At 35.9% G+C, this 14,508-nt stretch overlaps 1 protein-coding gene across 4 annotated transcripts in view; it reads left to right on the top strand.

The window, feature by feature from the left end:
* unk (RING finger protein unk) overlaps positions 1 to 14,508 on the top strand; it is a 308,416-nt gene that overhangs the window by 88,752 nt on the left and 205,156 nt on the right. For all 4 annotated transcript variants that reach the window (XM_090375033.1, XM_090375034.1, XM_090375032.1 and 1 more), the window contains 2 exons: positions 1,508 to 1,625; positions 4,581 to 4,665. In XM_090375033.1, coding sequence (XP_090231159.1) covers positions 1,508 to 1,625; positions 4,581 to 4,665 — 203 coding nt within the window. The remainder of the gene's footprint in view (positions 1 to 1,507; positions 1,626 to 4,580; positions 4,666 to 14,508) is intronic.

The following is a 14,508-nucleotide window of genomic DNA, read 5'->3' as shown; positions in this document are numbered from 1 at the left end:
AAACTTCCCATTTTACCAATCCATTCCCTCCAATAGTTTGGCTAGTTCTTCCTTTCAGTATTTATTTATTTATGTATTGACTACTGAAGAATGACCACTCATATGCTTTATAGACAGTGCTTGGGTGCCTTTTGAACTCATATGCCTTACTCGCATCACTTTGTGTTGTTTGTTGCTTAAGTGTGTAAAGGCAACAAACATGTTAATCACACCTGTTTGCAACCTTACAAATTCCCTAGCACTTTGACAAACAAGTACATTAAAAATGCGTACAAGTATGTTACCATATTAGGTTGGTGTTATTTTAGATCAGTAAAGATTCTAAGACCACCTGTTTCCATTTCTACTTGCAGAAGACTGTTTATTAGAAAAAGTGTCTTTTCTAATAAATAATTTTCATTAACATTACCATTGAATTAATAGTATATAGCCAGTAATTTTGAACCATTTGGACTTGAATTGGAGAAGTATAAATATATTTCCATTTTATAAAGGTGGTTCTAACAGTGAAGTGATTTGACTATGGACTGGCCAGTCTAATTTAAGTGGTGGAGAAAAATCATGGAAGCAACTAACAAAAGGCATTTAGGGATATTTACGATCTGTGTAGACAGAAATGAAATTCTGAAGGAAACACAACACGTGGTTTTTTTTTTTTAAAGGGAAATTCGTGTTTAGCAAACTGTTAGCTATTTTGGCAGTTTAAATAACTGTTTGCACCTCCTGGCTACGGAGGTGCCAAAAAACTACAGCTAAAAAATAAATAAATAAAATAAAAAAAGCATTAAGCTTCTTCAAAGGATCCAAAGACTGGCAACCTAATTCGTGAGATCTGCTAAAAGGCGCCCATATGAGGACAGACTTCAGATATGTAGGCTACAAAGCCTGGTAACTGGGTACCTTAGAGGAGGCTTGATTTGAGGGATATATATATATATAAGGCTCTTAAAGTGGATAATAAAATGAATGAAGATGAAATTTATGCTGCTATAAATTATTTCAGTACTAGGGGCAATAAAATCAAGTTATGGGAAAGGAGGGTTGTCAGAGGTTTTCTTTTAGTCAATGAGTTGTTAATTACTGGAATAAGTTAGCTGAATAGATACTCGCACAAGAAGGGAAATGCATAGGAAGTTATTTTCATTTTATTTTTTATTTTTGGCTGGTGTGGCAAAAGCTTATGGCTTCTTTGCACCATATGACTAATACTAAATACTAATTTCTTTTTTTAATCTGTAAGACTATATTAGGTAGAATATGAAGACGGAGAAAAATCATCTGGCATTTTCTTTAAGGCGTCTAGATTGTGTTTACTAATACCTGTGGGTGCTTACCCATGTAGACATAGAAATTCATCCAATGTGCACTCCATTCGAACTTCCAAGTCCTGTTTACAATCCAATGCCTTACATTAGCTCTTATTTTATTTTCTTAGTGATTTGTTCCATACCATTTCAACTAATAATAAAATGAAATTCTTTGCATATCATGTTTTGTTCCCTTCCAGATCAACTCCATGTCCCAATGTAAAACAGGGGGATGAATGGGGAGATCCAACCAATTGTGAAAATGGAGATGGTTGTCCATACTGTCACACTAGAACAGAACAACAATTTCACCCAGAAGTAAGTGGAACTAAATTCATAATATCATACTTATGGAAATAACATTTCCCAAATTTTTTGAAGCCTATCTCATTAACTGTGATTTCTTGTTTATACTCAGGCACGACTACCAGGTCAGAGTAGTTTACAATAAACCATGAATACAATCATTAATCATATTTAGCAGTCACAGGCTTGATCCACTGTCCACTCAAAGAGCATGTGCTTCTAACCACTCACCTACATCAGGCCTTCATTCATAAAACCACATTGATTGATGACAGTGAAGTAAAAAATAAATAAAATTACTTTAAACTGAATAGATCTATAATTGGACTTAAGTTATTTTTCTATAGAACAAGCAAAAATAGACATGGTCTAATGTAAAGCACTGCATCTCTCATATTGGGAGGCTGATAAGAGCATCCCTGAGTTGCTGCATGTTGCACTATTAATAAGTAACACTTCTCTAAAGAGAGAAGTATAACGTTACTTATCAGTAACATAGTGTCAATAAGCATCGAAAAGGCTGACAGTATAGTGAGGTCCACATTACTAATAACATTATACTTCTCTCTTCAAAGAAGAGTTACTTATTAGTAGTACAACACAGAGAAGCTTATAGTGGTAAGTAACCTCACAAGCTGAGAGATCAGCTGCCCTACATTAGGGGCACCTCCGTAGCCAGGTGGGAAGGAGCAGCAGTATGTAGCACACGCTTCTTGATTAGACCGGGGTTCGAGCCCGTCACCACCAAATACGGAGGATGCGGAAAGGTCAGGAATGACCACCGCATATTCACGGAGCAATATGGTCTTAGTTGCTAATGCTCCTAAAAACCAAATAACAAACAAACAGCCCTACATTAGGTAGGAGGTTTTTTTTTTCCTATTTTATGTCTTATTATGGATATGTTTTAAGCTTATTAAGCTTGGAACATAATTTATCTCTCATTTATAAACAGAATAAATAAACAAAATCTCCAAAGATAAGTGTATATACTTCTTTAATTTGTCAAAAATTAGCTAAACTACAAATAATTTTCCAAGTGACGTTTCTCAGTCCATTCTGAAATCTTGTTGTTGTGACAAGGTTAAACAAGGGTCTGATGGTAGGAATCCAGAAACTTCACCTGTGAAATTTTGTAATATGGCTAATAGATAGGAAGGCAGTTTACTGATGTTACTCTGTATCATAATTATTGTCACAACAAATGTAATTTAACAATTAACTTAATGACAGTGTTTTTTTTTTTTTGTTTTTTTTTAACCTAATTAAATCTCCAGACTCCATCTTCCCCCCTACACTTTTTTTTTTTTTTTTTTTTTTATCTGTCAGAACAAAACCTGGAGTCATAGATTTTTTTCAATTTTCTTTTATCATTCAAACGACAATAGTTATATGATTTATATGATAATTTCTTGGTCTTGAAAAGCGTGAGGAAGTATCTAGAAACCTGCTCTTTCAAATTTTATAAAAATTTTGTATGAAACTTACACTGCAGTAAAGATGGAAGGAAACACTGAAGATTGATTTAAGGTTAAACTTGAAACAGGACAATTACCTTTTGCCATTTCTTTTTATAATTTTCATGGACCATTTAATAAAAAGAATGTAGGTTGCTGACAAAGTTTAGTGTGGTAGTGAAAATTGCTGCTGTTAAATACTATCCCTCAATATCTTTAAGAGAATCTCTGAATAAAATAAAGGTTGTGGAGAATTTGCTATAAAAATACTAACACAAAAGCAAAACTTATGAAAGTTGGAGAGACAAGGAAAAATTTAGTTTGTACATTAAATCAGAGGTTCTCAAACTTATTGGAGCCATGGAACCCACAAAAAAGAGTGGGGGGGAAAAAATTCACAATTTTTTTTTTTTTTTTTTTTTTTTTTTTTTTTTTTTTTTTTCACAACAAAAGAGAAAAGAATTTGCAGAACCTAAATTTTTGAAGATGTATTTCTTCATATATATCTTCATGTATATTTTCAAAAGTTTGCTTATTATTTTGTTTACCAATTCTTCATTTTTTGTTTCTCCTTTTTCTCTCAGTTTTTTTGGGTTTTACAAGGTGTCTCCTAGAAAGACCAAGTCCTGGCCTTTTATAGAGACTCAAAGAATGTGATAAGCTAGCAGAAAAGATTGGATTGTGAGAGGGCACCTCATGCTGATCTTCTTCCTTTAGTGGGGGTTTGGCTTTCTATTTTTGTTCATTTTACAATTTTTACTTTGCTTCATTTCCAAATTTTATGTCTGTTTAACCTTTTTAGTTATTATTTGTGTTTTTGTTTCAGGTTTTATAAGATGTCTTCCATATTTGAAGCACACTGTCCTCTTTCAGTTTAGGGTAGTGACATTATGGGGACAACTTATATGCAGTGAAATTAAATAATTCTTGATCTTGAATTAAAGTTGAAATGGGAAGTTATTACATATGTCTACACAGCAATACTTAGTGTAGAATTCTCTTCAGTTTTACAATAATTTAAGAGAAGACAGTTTCTGCGAAGATCTTTGGAAAAATTTGCTTGAAGGATTGATTGCCAATCCTTTCATCTGTTTATAAGCACTGGTTTGATAGGTCCATATTGTTATATAGGGAGATTGTGCCTTAAAATTTCCCCAAGTTGCTAGTCAAAAGAGTTGGCCATCTAGTGGAAGAATTCTTCCTCACCCACACACTTAATGTGGATTCAGTTACCAGTCTGTTTTTGCAGGACTAATTCGAGCACTAAGCAAGGACTAATTGGTGTTGCTAATTTGTGATTCAGTTGGTTTGGGGTTTTGCTAGATAATAAATGTGTTAATCAGTTATTTCTAATCTTTGTTTATATTAATGATCGGAAATTATTGGTTTCAGTAAAACTATTTTTTATAATAAATAGATATGATATACAAAATTCTCTAAATGTAAGAAATTTCTTTTCTCAGATGAAGTTGGGTAAATCAGTGTAATTTCATTCAATTTTTATTTTTAGATATACAAGTCAACTAAGTGCAATGACATACAACAAACAGGATACTGCCCTAGAGGCCCATTTTGTGCATTTGCACATGTAGACAGTAAGTTTGGTGTTTTTAATTTGTTTTTGGTACTATATTTTAAATTAAATTCTTTAAAAATGTCTTTGATTATCCGTAATTAATGTGTTAATACACTTTCTTACACTAGACATAACAAAGGTGTGGGAAGTAGTATTTTATGCAAATATATATGTTGTGTTTGGTTATTTCTGTGCAGTAGTTTAATGAAAATCAGTTGCTAAAAGTTCCATACTCAATAACTAGTTTTTTCATATTGTACAGTTGAACAGCTTAATTACAGTGGGCAAGTTCATTACTTTCTTTCTTTATAACTTCCTTTCTTTTTCTTGCATTAAGTTTGCCTTGCTGTAGCCTGAAGCATATGTTTGTAAGGCTGGACACAAGCCTTTACTTAAATTCTGTTGAAAATAAAAGACAAGATAACAGTGAGCAAATATTACATGGCAAGCTGTGCACACAAATTAGCAATAGTGGAGTCTTGAAAGCACATACAAATATCCATAAACCTGAGTTTAGAATATCTATAAAGGGGTGCATTCATAACAAGGTGTTGCTTATCAGAAGCCCAGCCCATCAAACAGGAATAGTCCAAAAGAACTTATTTTATTCCTATTGTCTTTTAAGTATTACCTCTTGGGGGGGGGGGGGATGAGGACAATAATATAAGGATCAAATGTGATCACATGAAATTTTGAATGGAAAAAACTTTGTTACCGTGGTATAGTGCAGTTTTATTTGCTGACAAAGTTTGTAAAAGTTTGCTGTACAAATTTGTGTTATTTTAAAAAAAATAGAAAAATAGTGCTGAAGTTCAATTTATTTATTTTTTTTTAAATAATTTTTACAATTATGAACATTTCTTATATTTACAGTGTGTATAGTACTGTTGACCAGCTTAGAAAAAAAAATTAATGAAAAATGTTCATAAGCAACCATGTTATCAAGATCTTGAGTATTGTTTTTAAACTTATATTTTAAAAAAATGTGAGTATTCATATTTACGAATATTATATGTGTATTTCAATTCCATAAAACTTAAAATTATTGGCCAACTAGAAATTTTTCTGCTAGTCCAGCCACAGTGTGAAAGATTTGAACTGATGAAACTTTATTTAAAAAACTTAAATAAATAATTTAAAAATATATTGTAAGCAGGCACTGTGCTTATTGTATGCCATTCTTCATTTTTGGAATGGAGTAAAAAAATAGTTTGAAATTGTGAATTTTTTAATGCATGATCTTTAATTTGACATTAGTAAATTAATAAGAGTAGTTTACCTCAGTGTAGTACGTAGAACACTTCTGTATGATACCCTCCAGAAATTAAAACGGAAAAAACGAAAAAATCGACAACTTACCGGTACATTAAAGTAAAATATAAATAATCAATTTAACACAATTCAAAATCAATTTAAAACAATTAAAATTCAAATTAACGCAATTAAAAGAATCTAACGAAAATATTCAAAACGATTTTCCTTCCTGAAGCTGACAATGCTTTTCGACCGACTGTCGTGATCACAGGAACGAAAATTACCGAATCAGGCTAAACCTGCAACTTAAATAGTGATCGTCTTCGCGCATTAATTTACTAATATTATTATCAACGTAGAACATATTGAGTATTACAGCTCTGATTCATACTATTTAATTTGACATTATATTGTTACAAAAACAAATGTATTTAGTTAGTATCTTACTAATCAAAACGGTTTTGACCATCTCACTTCTTACATAAAAAGTGATGCAGATAGAAACTAGAACCAAACTCTAAGCGAATGCTTAGTTTGGGTCATGAGTGGCGTATACTGTGTTTTGTATATGAATACATACTGTTTTGTATATGAATACATACTAAGAGAACTTTTTTGGCCATACTCCATTTCTTATGTATTCAATAATTAGATTAAAAATTAGGATCATATTGGAAGAATTACAGTAGTGTAATTCTAATACATAATTTAATTCTAAGGAGTTTCTTTTTTTTTTTTTTTTTTTCATTGCATTTTTTATACCAGCACTGCCTGCCATGGTGATTAAATATGAAAAGTTTTTAAAGATATGTCTACACCAGTTGATTAACCATCAGTTTATGACTTAGACAATATCATACAATTCTTGGATTGGAACTATATGATATTAATTGAAAATATACTTTTTAAGTTTAGAAATATATTTTGAAATAACTTCTATTATCACTTATTATTAATGTTTATTGAAATGTTATACAAGGTTAACAGAATTTCAAGATTCTCTGAATATCATTGTCTGACTTAGTTAAAGCCAGAATGAAACTTTTTTTGGAAAAATCAGAAAGTGCCTTTCTTGGTTTGGTATATATAATTTTGAGGTAGCTGAGGTTCAATTTGTATGATGTGTGTATATTGTTGTAGCTTACATAGTAAGGTTTTCAATAAACCATTTTTATATGTATTAGCATATACACCGATGAGCTAAAACATTATGGCCAGCGAGTCATTGCGCAAATCAAAGCAACTGCAGGTGAACTGCGCTGCGTGTGTGGGTTGGGACACAGTATAAAAAAACACCTGATACTGAGCTTTGTTAATCAGTGTTACTTTTGTTCTTCGGGTGGGAAAGGCAACGGGCTTAAGCGAGTTTGACATAGGCCAAATTGTAATGGCCACATGACTGGGTCAGAGCATATCTGGCACGGCACAGCTGGTGGGATGCTTATGGTCAGCCATGGTTAGTACTTACTGAAAGTGGTCTGAGGAGGGAAAACTCACAAAGCACCGGCGAGGTGTTGGATGACCACACCTCATCGATGCTTGAGGTGAGCGAAGGCTCTCCCAGATGGTACGTGACAACAAGGGTGACTATGGTGCAACTAGCCAGTAATTGGAATGCTGGTGACAGGAGTAATGTGTCACAACACACAGTACATCAAACCCTGCTGATAATGGGGCTGTGTAGCTGCAAGGCCACTCAGAGTGGCCATAGTTCACCGACAACAACGCCTACAATGGGCACATGAGCATCGAAACTGGACCTTGAGTGATTGGAAGAAGGGCGTCTGGTCCGATGAATCTCGTTTCCTGTTGCACCATGTGGACAGCCGGGTACGTGTGCATCGTTTACTTGGGGAAGTGATGGTGCCTGGATGCACTGTGGGATGAAAACAAGCCGGTGGTGGCAGTGTCATGCTTTGGGCGATGTTCTGCTGGGATACCCTGGGTCTAGTCATCCATGTGCTTGACACTCTGACATCTACCACCTACCTGAACATCATTGCTGACCAGGTACAGCCTTTCATGGCAACAGTCTTACCCTCTGGTGGTACTGTCTTTCAGCAGTATAATGTGCCATGCCACACCACCTGGATTGTTCGAGACTGGTTTGTGGAACATGAGGAAGACATTAATCCCATCGCGTGTCTGTGGTTTGTGTTGGAACAGCAACTCCAATCTGTGGCATCTCAACCACAGACCTTACAGGATTTAAAGGATCTGCTAGTTACGTGTTGGTACCAGATGCCACAAGACACATTTAGAAATCTTGTGGCGTTCTTGGCTTGCCGGGGTACAAGCTGTTTTAGCTGCACGTGGAGGACCAACATCATATTAGGTAGGTGGTCATAATGTTTTTGCTCATCGGTGTATGCATAAGTGCCTGTTATCTTCACCATGTCTGCCTGTCTGTTTGTCCATCCATCTGTTTGCATGTAACAACTTGACTCCTGGTGGATGGAGTTTCATGAAATTTAATTAGTTTTTTTTTTTTTTTTTTTAGTTTTATTTCATTAGTTCTTTTAGAAAGGATCAGTTGAGCCATTCTGGAGTTCATTAAAATTGGAAAAATAGAAATCCAGCAATTATTTCTTTTTTTTTGATACGATTTATGTGTAAAAATGAAAGTCATAGATTAAGTGTAAATTTAATGCAGTATTGTTGCTTTAAACATAACAATACATGTGCTCGCTTCACATGTATTATTATGTAAGACTAATGAATGTGGTGTCACTTGTGAAGAAATACATATTTTTATAGAAAAAAGATAAAAAAAAAAAAAAGAGAGAGCATATGAGAAGAGAGTAATAAATACTATACAGTTATAATTAAACTGAACAACTAAGTTTTGAGAATGTAAAACTATAGACATTTTATTTAATGTTCTGTAAAATTGTAATCTTAGTAATTAATGATATTAAGATAACTATATTTCCTTTACACTTCAATTTCACAGAAAAGGGGAGGGAATTCAATTTTAAGAAAAAATAGAATGCCCCTGAAATGTAATGCACTGCATACATTACCCGACTTGTAATGAAGTGTATTATCAGATGTTTCATTATCATCATCAGCCATTTTCAATCCACTGCAGGATGAAGGCCTCTCCAGCAACTTTCCAGTTCCTTCTATTTTGTGCAATGGCATCCATTTACTACCCACAAACTCGTGAATTTCATCTGTCCATCTCCGCTGTCTTCCAGGTTTTCTCTTAGCTCCTCTTGGGTACCATTCTGTTATTTTCTTAGTGCATCTGTCATCATGTCTTTGAGTTGTGTGTCCTACCCAAGACCATTTTAGTTTTTTGGTTTTGATAAATTATCATTATTATTTTATCTTTTATCATTATTACAGCTAATGACTTGTCCCAGGTAAGTATATGACTCCACCTGTTTCAATTACTTCAATCGTTATATCCCTTTTTGTGGCATACTTTTTCATCATTACTTTTGTTTTTTAGCCATATTCATCTTTAGTCCAAAATCCTTACTCACTTGCATAACTGATTCAGATTTTCCTCTAATTCTTTTGGATCATGGCATATAACCATAATGTCATCTGCAAATCGTAAATGGTTTAGGTATTCTCCATTCACATTGACTGCTTTCTGTGACCAGTCTAATCTTTTGAAAGCTTCCTCAAGGGCAGCAGTAAACAACTTCAGAGATATTGCGTCTCCTTGTCAAACTCTTTTCTCAATTTTAAATTTACTACTGTCTTTGTGTAGTCTAATAAAGGAGGTAGCATTCTCATATATTTTCTTCAAAATCATAATATATGGAGCATCTTGCTACCTGGGAGTCTAAAACACTGATGGAACTGATATTCAGGTGACACTCAAGTCAAATGGATCCAATTTCGGCGAAGTCCGGACAGTCTGTGACAGCCAAATCCTCTGCTTGCACCTTCACGATGGTGGGACTGTTAGTAATCCTGGGTATAACCTCCATGCACAAGTACATGGTAGGTGACCACCCAGGTGTGAAACAACGTAAGAAGGCGTCGAGATGTGGTGCCCACACCACATGGAGGAATGCCGCCCTTCCATGTTACCAGGCAGTACTAGGTGGTAGATGACTCTCATCAACCAGGCCAATACCACCACTTTGCTTATTGGAGGCTTGAAGTGGTGGAACCCATGTTTAGTCTTTAGAGCTACGTTCCGGTCAACCCTTCCCTATCTCTTCCATCATGCAGTATGATTGATGACTTTTGAGGTTATGATGAACATCGTGGCGAGATACAATATTCCTTACATTTCGAGGGTACAACTCTAAAATGGTGTTCGCAGGCCGGCCGCTAGTTAGTACACTGGACCCAACCTATTGGTAACTCTCTATGAGGCTTCCAGATCAGCTAGTGTATAATCTTGTTACCTCTACTCTGCCAGATAGTGACTGGGGTGAGGCCACGTTTTGTCAAGGATCTGGGTATATTCTTACTACATGTACGCCATATCAAAAAATTTCATTACTTCATACAGCATGTCCCACCCACTTTTTCTTACTATTGAATACACCATGAATTGTCAAACTAATAGAGCAAGCTTATCTGCGAAACGATCTAAACCTCCCAAGGACTTCCTAATTCATTTAACAAATATACGTGGTCTCAATTCTAATCTCAACGATGTCCATTTCCACTTGCAGTCTGCCAAACCCCATGTACTTTTACTGACAGAATCTCAGTTATCGGTTGATTCAACTACTGCTCATCTCAGATGCCCAAATTATTCGCTGTATGATTCCTTTTGCCTCAAAGGTAGTACTTGTGCATATGTCCGTTCTGATATTCCCTGTCAGAGACTTGACAATTTGGAATCTACTCTCTTTGATCTTCTCTGGCTTAAAATCTCTTTACCTCATTGTGTAAAATTCATCTGTTGTCTCTACCGTTCTCCCAACTCCACTAATCACCTGGAACTTTTTGTCTTCCTCTCTTTGCAACTTGACTTTCTCCAGTCCAACTTTCCTAACAGTGAGGTAATTTTCCTTGGTGATTTTAATGTTCACAACTCCAGCTGGCTTCAGTTTTCTAGTCACACTGACCCAGCTGGTCGAGATGCTAAGGCTTTTGCAATTACTAATGACCTTGCATATATTGTTCATTTACCTAGAAGAATACTGGACAATCCTAATCATACCGCCAACATGCTTGATCTTTTTCTTACAAACAACCCTTCTAAGTACACGGTCGAAGTGAGAGGCACTTCAGATCAGAACTTGGTGATTGTCTCTTCTCCAATGGAGCCTTTATCTCATTTTGGCATTACAAGAATACAAAATGGGATGACCTGCGAGATTTCTTTTCCTTGGTTAGATTACCGTTTCAAAACTTCTGATGTCAACATTTGCTCAGATCGTGTCAGTGAAATTATTCTTGCAGGAATGGAATCCTTTATCCCACACTCCACTTTAAAATCTCGTCCTTTATCTAAACCTTGGTTTTCCAATAAATGTGCTAAGGCTGTTCAAGAGAAGAATGTTGCATATCGCAATTGGCTTGTTTCTAATTCTTCTGTTTCATTTTCTGTGTACACCAAAGCTCGCAACAATTGGAAATCAGCTATTAATTAGTCCAAACTAGAGTTTGAACAGATTAAGAGTAGAAAACTTGCTTCTTGTCCTAATGGTAGCCGAGCATTCTGGTCCCTTGCCAAAGCTATTGGTCACAACTTTTGCCCATCTCTGCTCCCACCTCCGTCCAAACCAGATGGTTCTGTTGTCACTTCGGCCAAGAATAAAGCTGACCTGCTAGCATTCCATTTTTCTTCCAACTCATATATTAATGATCTTGGTAAAACACCTCCCACCATTCCCAACATGATCCATTCAGTGCCTCCTGTGGTCTTCCGTCAAAAGGATGTCTGAAAGGTTTTGACGAATCTTGATACTAAGAAAGCTCCAGGTCCCGATAGTATTTCTCCACTTGTTCTCAAAACCTGTGCTCCTGAACTTACTCCCATTTTTGCTGCCTTTTTTTACTTTCTTATTCCAAAGGTGTTTTTCCTTCTGCTTGGAAATTTGCTCATATCCAGCCAGTTCCTAAAAAGGGTGATAAATCCCTCCCATCCAATTATCGTCCCATTGGAATTACTTCTACTCTTTCTAAAGTAATGGAGAAATCAATTAACCGCCTACTCTTAAACTACCTAGAAACCTTCCGTCTGATCAACGATCGCCAGTGTCAATTCCGTAAGTGTCGCTCTAGTGGTGATGTTCTGTCTTATGTTACCCATTTATGGACTAATTCAATGGAAAGGTTTGGTGAAACACAAGTAGTTGCTCTTGACATCTCAAAGGCTTTCGATCGTATTTGGCATAAAGGTCTTCTAAACAAGTTTCCATCTTATGGTTTGCCAAATGTTTTTAGTAATTGGTTATCCAGTTTTCTCTCTGATCGCTCACTGAGGGTGATGGTAGATGACTCTCTGCCTTCTAACTTCTTCACTAATGCCGGTGTCCACCAAGGTTGAGTTCTTTCCCCCACTCTTTTCCTCTTGTATATTAATGACTTTCTTCCGTTGAGTGGAAATCCTATCCATAGTTTTGCCGATGATAGCACATTGCATTCTACTTTCCATTTTGAGAAACCTTGCCCTGTTCAATCAGCTTCAACTTCTTGAAAATCTGCTACCAATTCCTTAAATGCTGATCTTCAGGTAATTCTCCAGTCGGGCAAAGACAACTTAGTTGATTTCAACCCTTCTAAAACTCAGTCTTGTCTTATATCTCGCAAAAAGGATTCTTCTGCTCCCTATGCTTATCTTTAGTGACCTCCGATTTCTAGGCAAAATGATATATCTCTTTTGGGGATTACCCTGACTTCTAATCTCTGTTGGCACAAGCACATTACAAATATTGCTTCCTCTGCATCTAAAAAACTTGGTTTTCTCTTTCGCTCTCGGCGTTACTTTTCTTCCAAACAGCTGCTCACTCTGTATAAATCGCAAATCCGCCCTGCCATGGAATATTGTTCCCACAACTGGGGTGGTGCCCCCAAAACCTCTCTCAAGCTTCTTGATTCCATTCAGAAGGGGGCAGTTAGGTTAATTAATGATTCATTTTGAACAGAGTCTCTCCACTCGCTGTCTCATAGACATACTGTTTCTGCTGCATTCTTCTTCTATAGATACTTCCATGGGCAATGTTCTTCTGAATTGGCTTCTATAATTCCCACTCTCTCTTTCAAAACAATCCGAACACATGCCGCCACCAGCCAACATCCATTTACTGTCCAACTTCAAACTCACAGAACCAACTTTTCATCTTCCTCATTTATTCATTCAACTGCTGTTTTCTGGAAAAACCTTCCTTCATACGTATTTCCTGAAAATTACTGTCTACAAAAGTTCAAGTCTAATGTCAACAAATGTCTTCTTTCGTCTTCTCAACCTCCAACCCAAGCACGGTACTAAATACTATAGGTTCTAATACCTCTCGTGTTTGGGGTTTACATAAAAAAAAAAAAAAAAAAAAAAATATTATGCCTTGTCTTTCCAGTGCCCGAGACATTGCCTTATTCTGTATGGAGTCAAATGCCTTTTCATAATCCACAAATGCCAGGCATAATCGTGTTTTATATTCATTTGCTTTCTCTATTAACTGTTCAATCAGCTTCAACTTCTTGAAAATCTGCTACCAATTCCTTAAATGCTGATCTTCAGGTAATTCTCCAGTCGGGCAAAGACAACTTAGTTGATTTCAACCCTTCTAAAACTCAGTCTTGTCTTATATCTCGCAAAAAGTACGTAAGGTGATCTATAGTTGAGAATCCTGTCCTAAAGCCAGCTTGCTCTTTTGGTTGATTCTCATCAAGTATTGTTTCTAATCTGTTAGTAATAACCCTTGTGAACAACTTGTGGGATAGCAAGCTAAATTGGTCTATAATTTCCAATTTCTGATTTATCTCCTTTCTTATGCAGCAAAACTATGATTGCATTATTCCACTCCTTAGGCATCACACCTTTTCTAATGCATTTTGTGAAGTTTTGCCGTGCCAGTTTTTGTGTCATGTCTCTTCTTCCCAATTTTACAACTCTACAGTAACTTCATCTTCCCCCAGGGCTTTCTGATTCTTCATTTTCTTCAACGCATGTTCTACCTCATCAGGAAGGATATCGGGTATGTCATATGTGTTACTAATTTGCAATCCATCTTCCCCACTGCTGGCATCATTCCCTCGCTCCTTGTATAACTCTTTATAGTAGTCTTCTACTATTTATAAGTACACCATCGCTTTTCTTCAGTTTCAGTATCATTTGTCTTTCTGTATTACTGCTCATGGCTGCTGATTTACATCCTTTGTTTTCCCTTAATACTTCTACTCTTCTTATATTAAATTTTCTTATGTCCTCTCTGAATTTTCTCCCAGATGTTTAGGCATTACTTAATAAGAAAAGGTTCAATTGATATCAGTGTACATTTCATAGGTCCCTGGGAAGCTTTTTATATCGATCATAGCCTCTACCCCCCTCCCACTTGACCACAGAAATACTTTCATATAAATGAAAGTACAGCATATTTATGGCTTGTCTTTACAAGGCATCTCCACTGCTTAGCGGTTGTATTGTAATCCCCCTTCTCTGTTGTGAACGGTTGTTCCAGGATCC

The sequence above is a fragment of the Mastigoproctus giganteus genome, chromosome 6, assembly GCF_048544385.1.
Source record: "Mastigoproctus giganteus isolate SK-2022 chromosome 6, ASM4854438v1, whole genome shotgun sequence".
Classification (NCBI taxonomy): domain Eukaryota; kingdom Metazoa; phylum Arthropoda; class Arachnida; order Uropygi; family Thelyphonidae; genus Mastigoproctus; species Mastigoproctus giganteus.
Note: the sequence above shows the minus strand (reverse complement) of the source record. Positions and strands in the feature narration are given on the sequence as shown.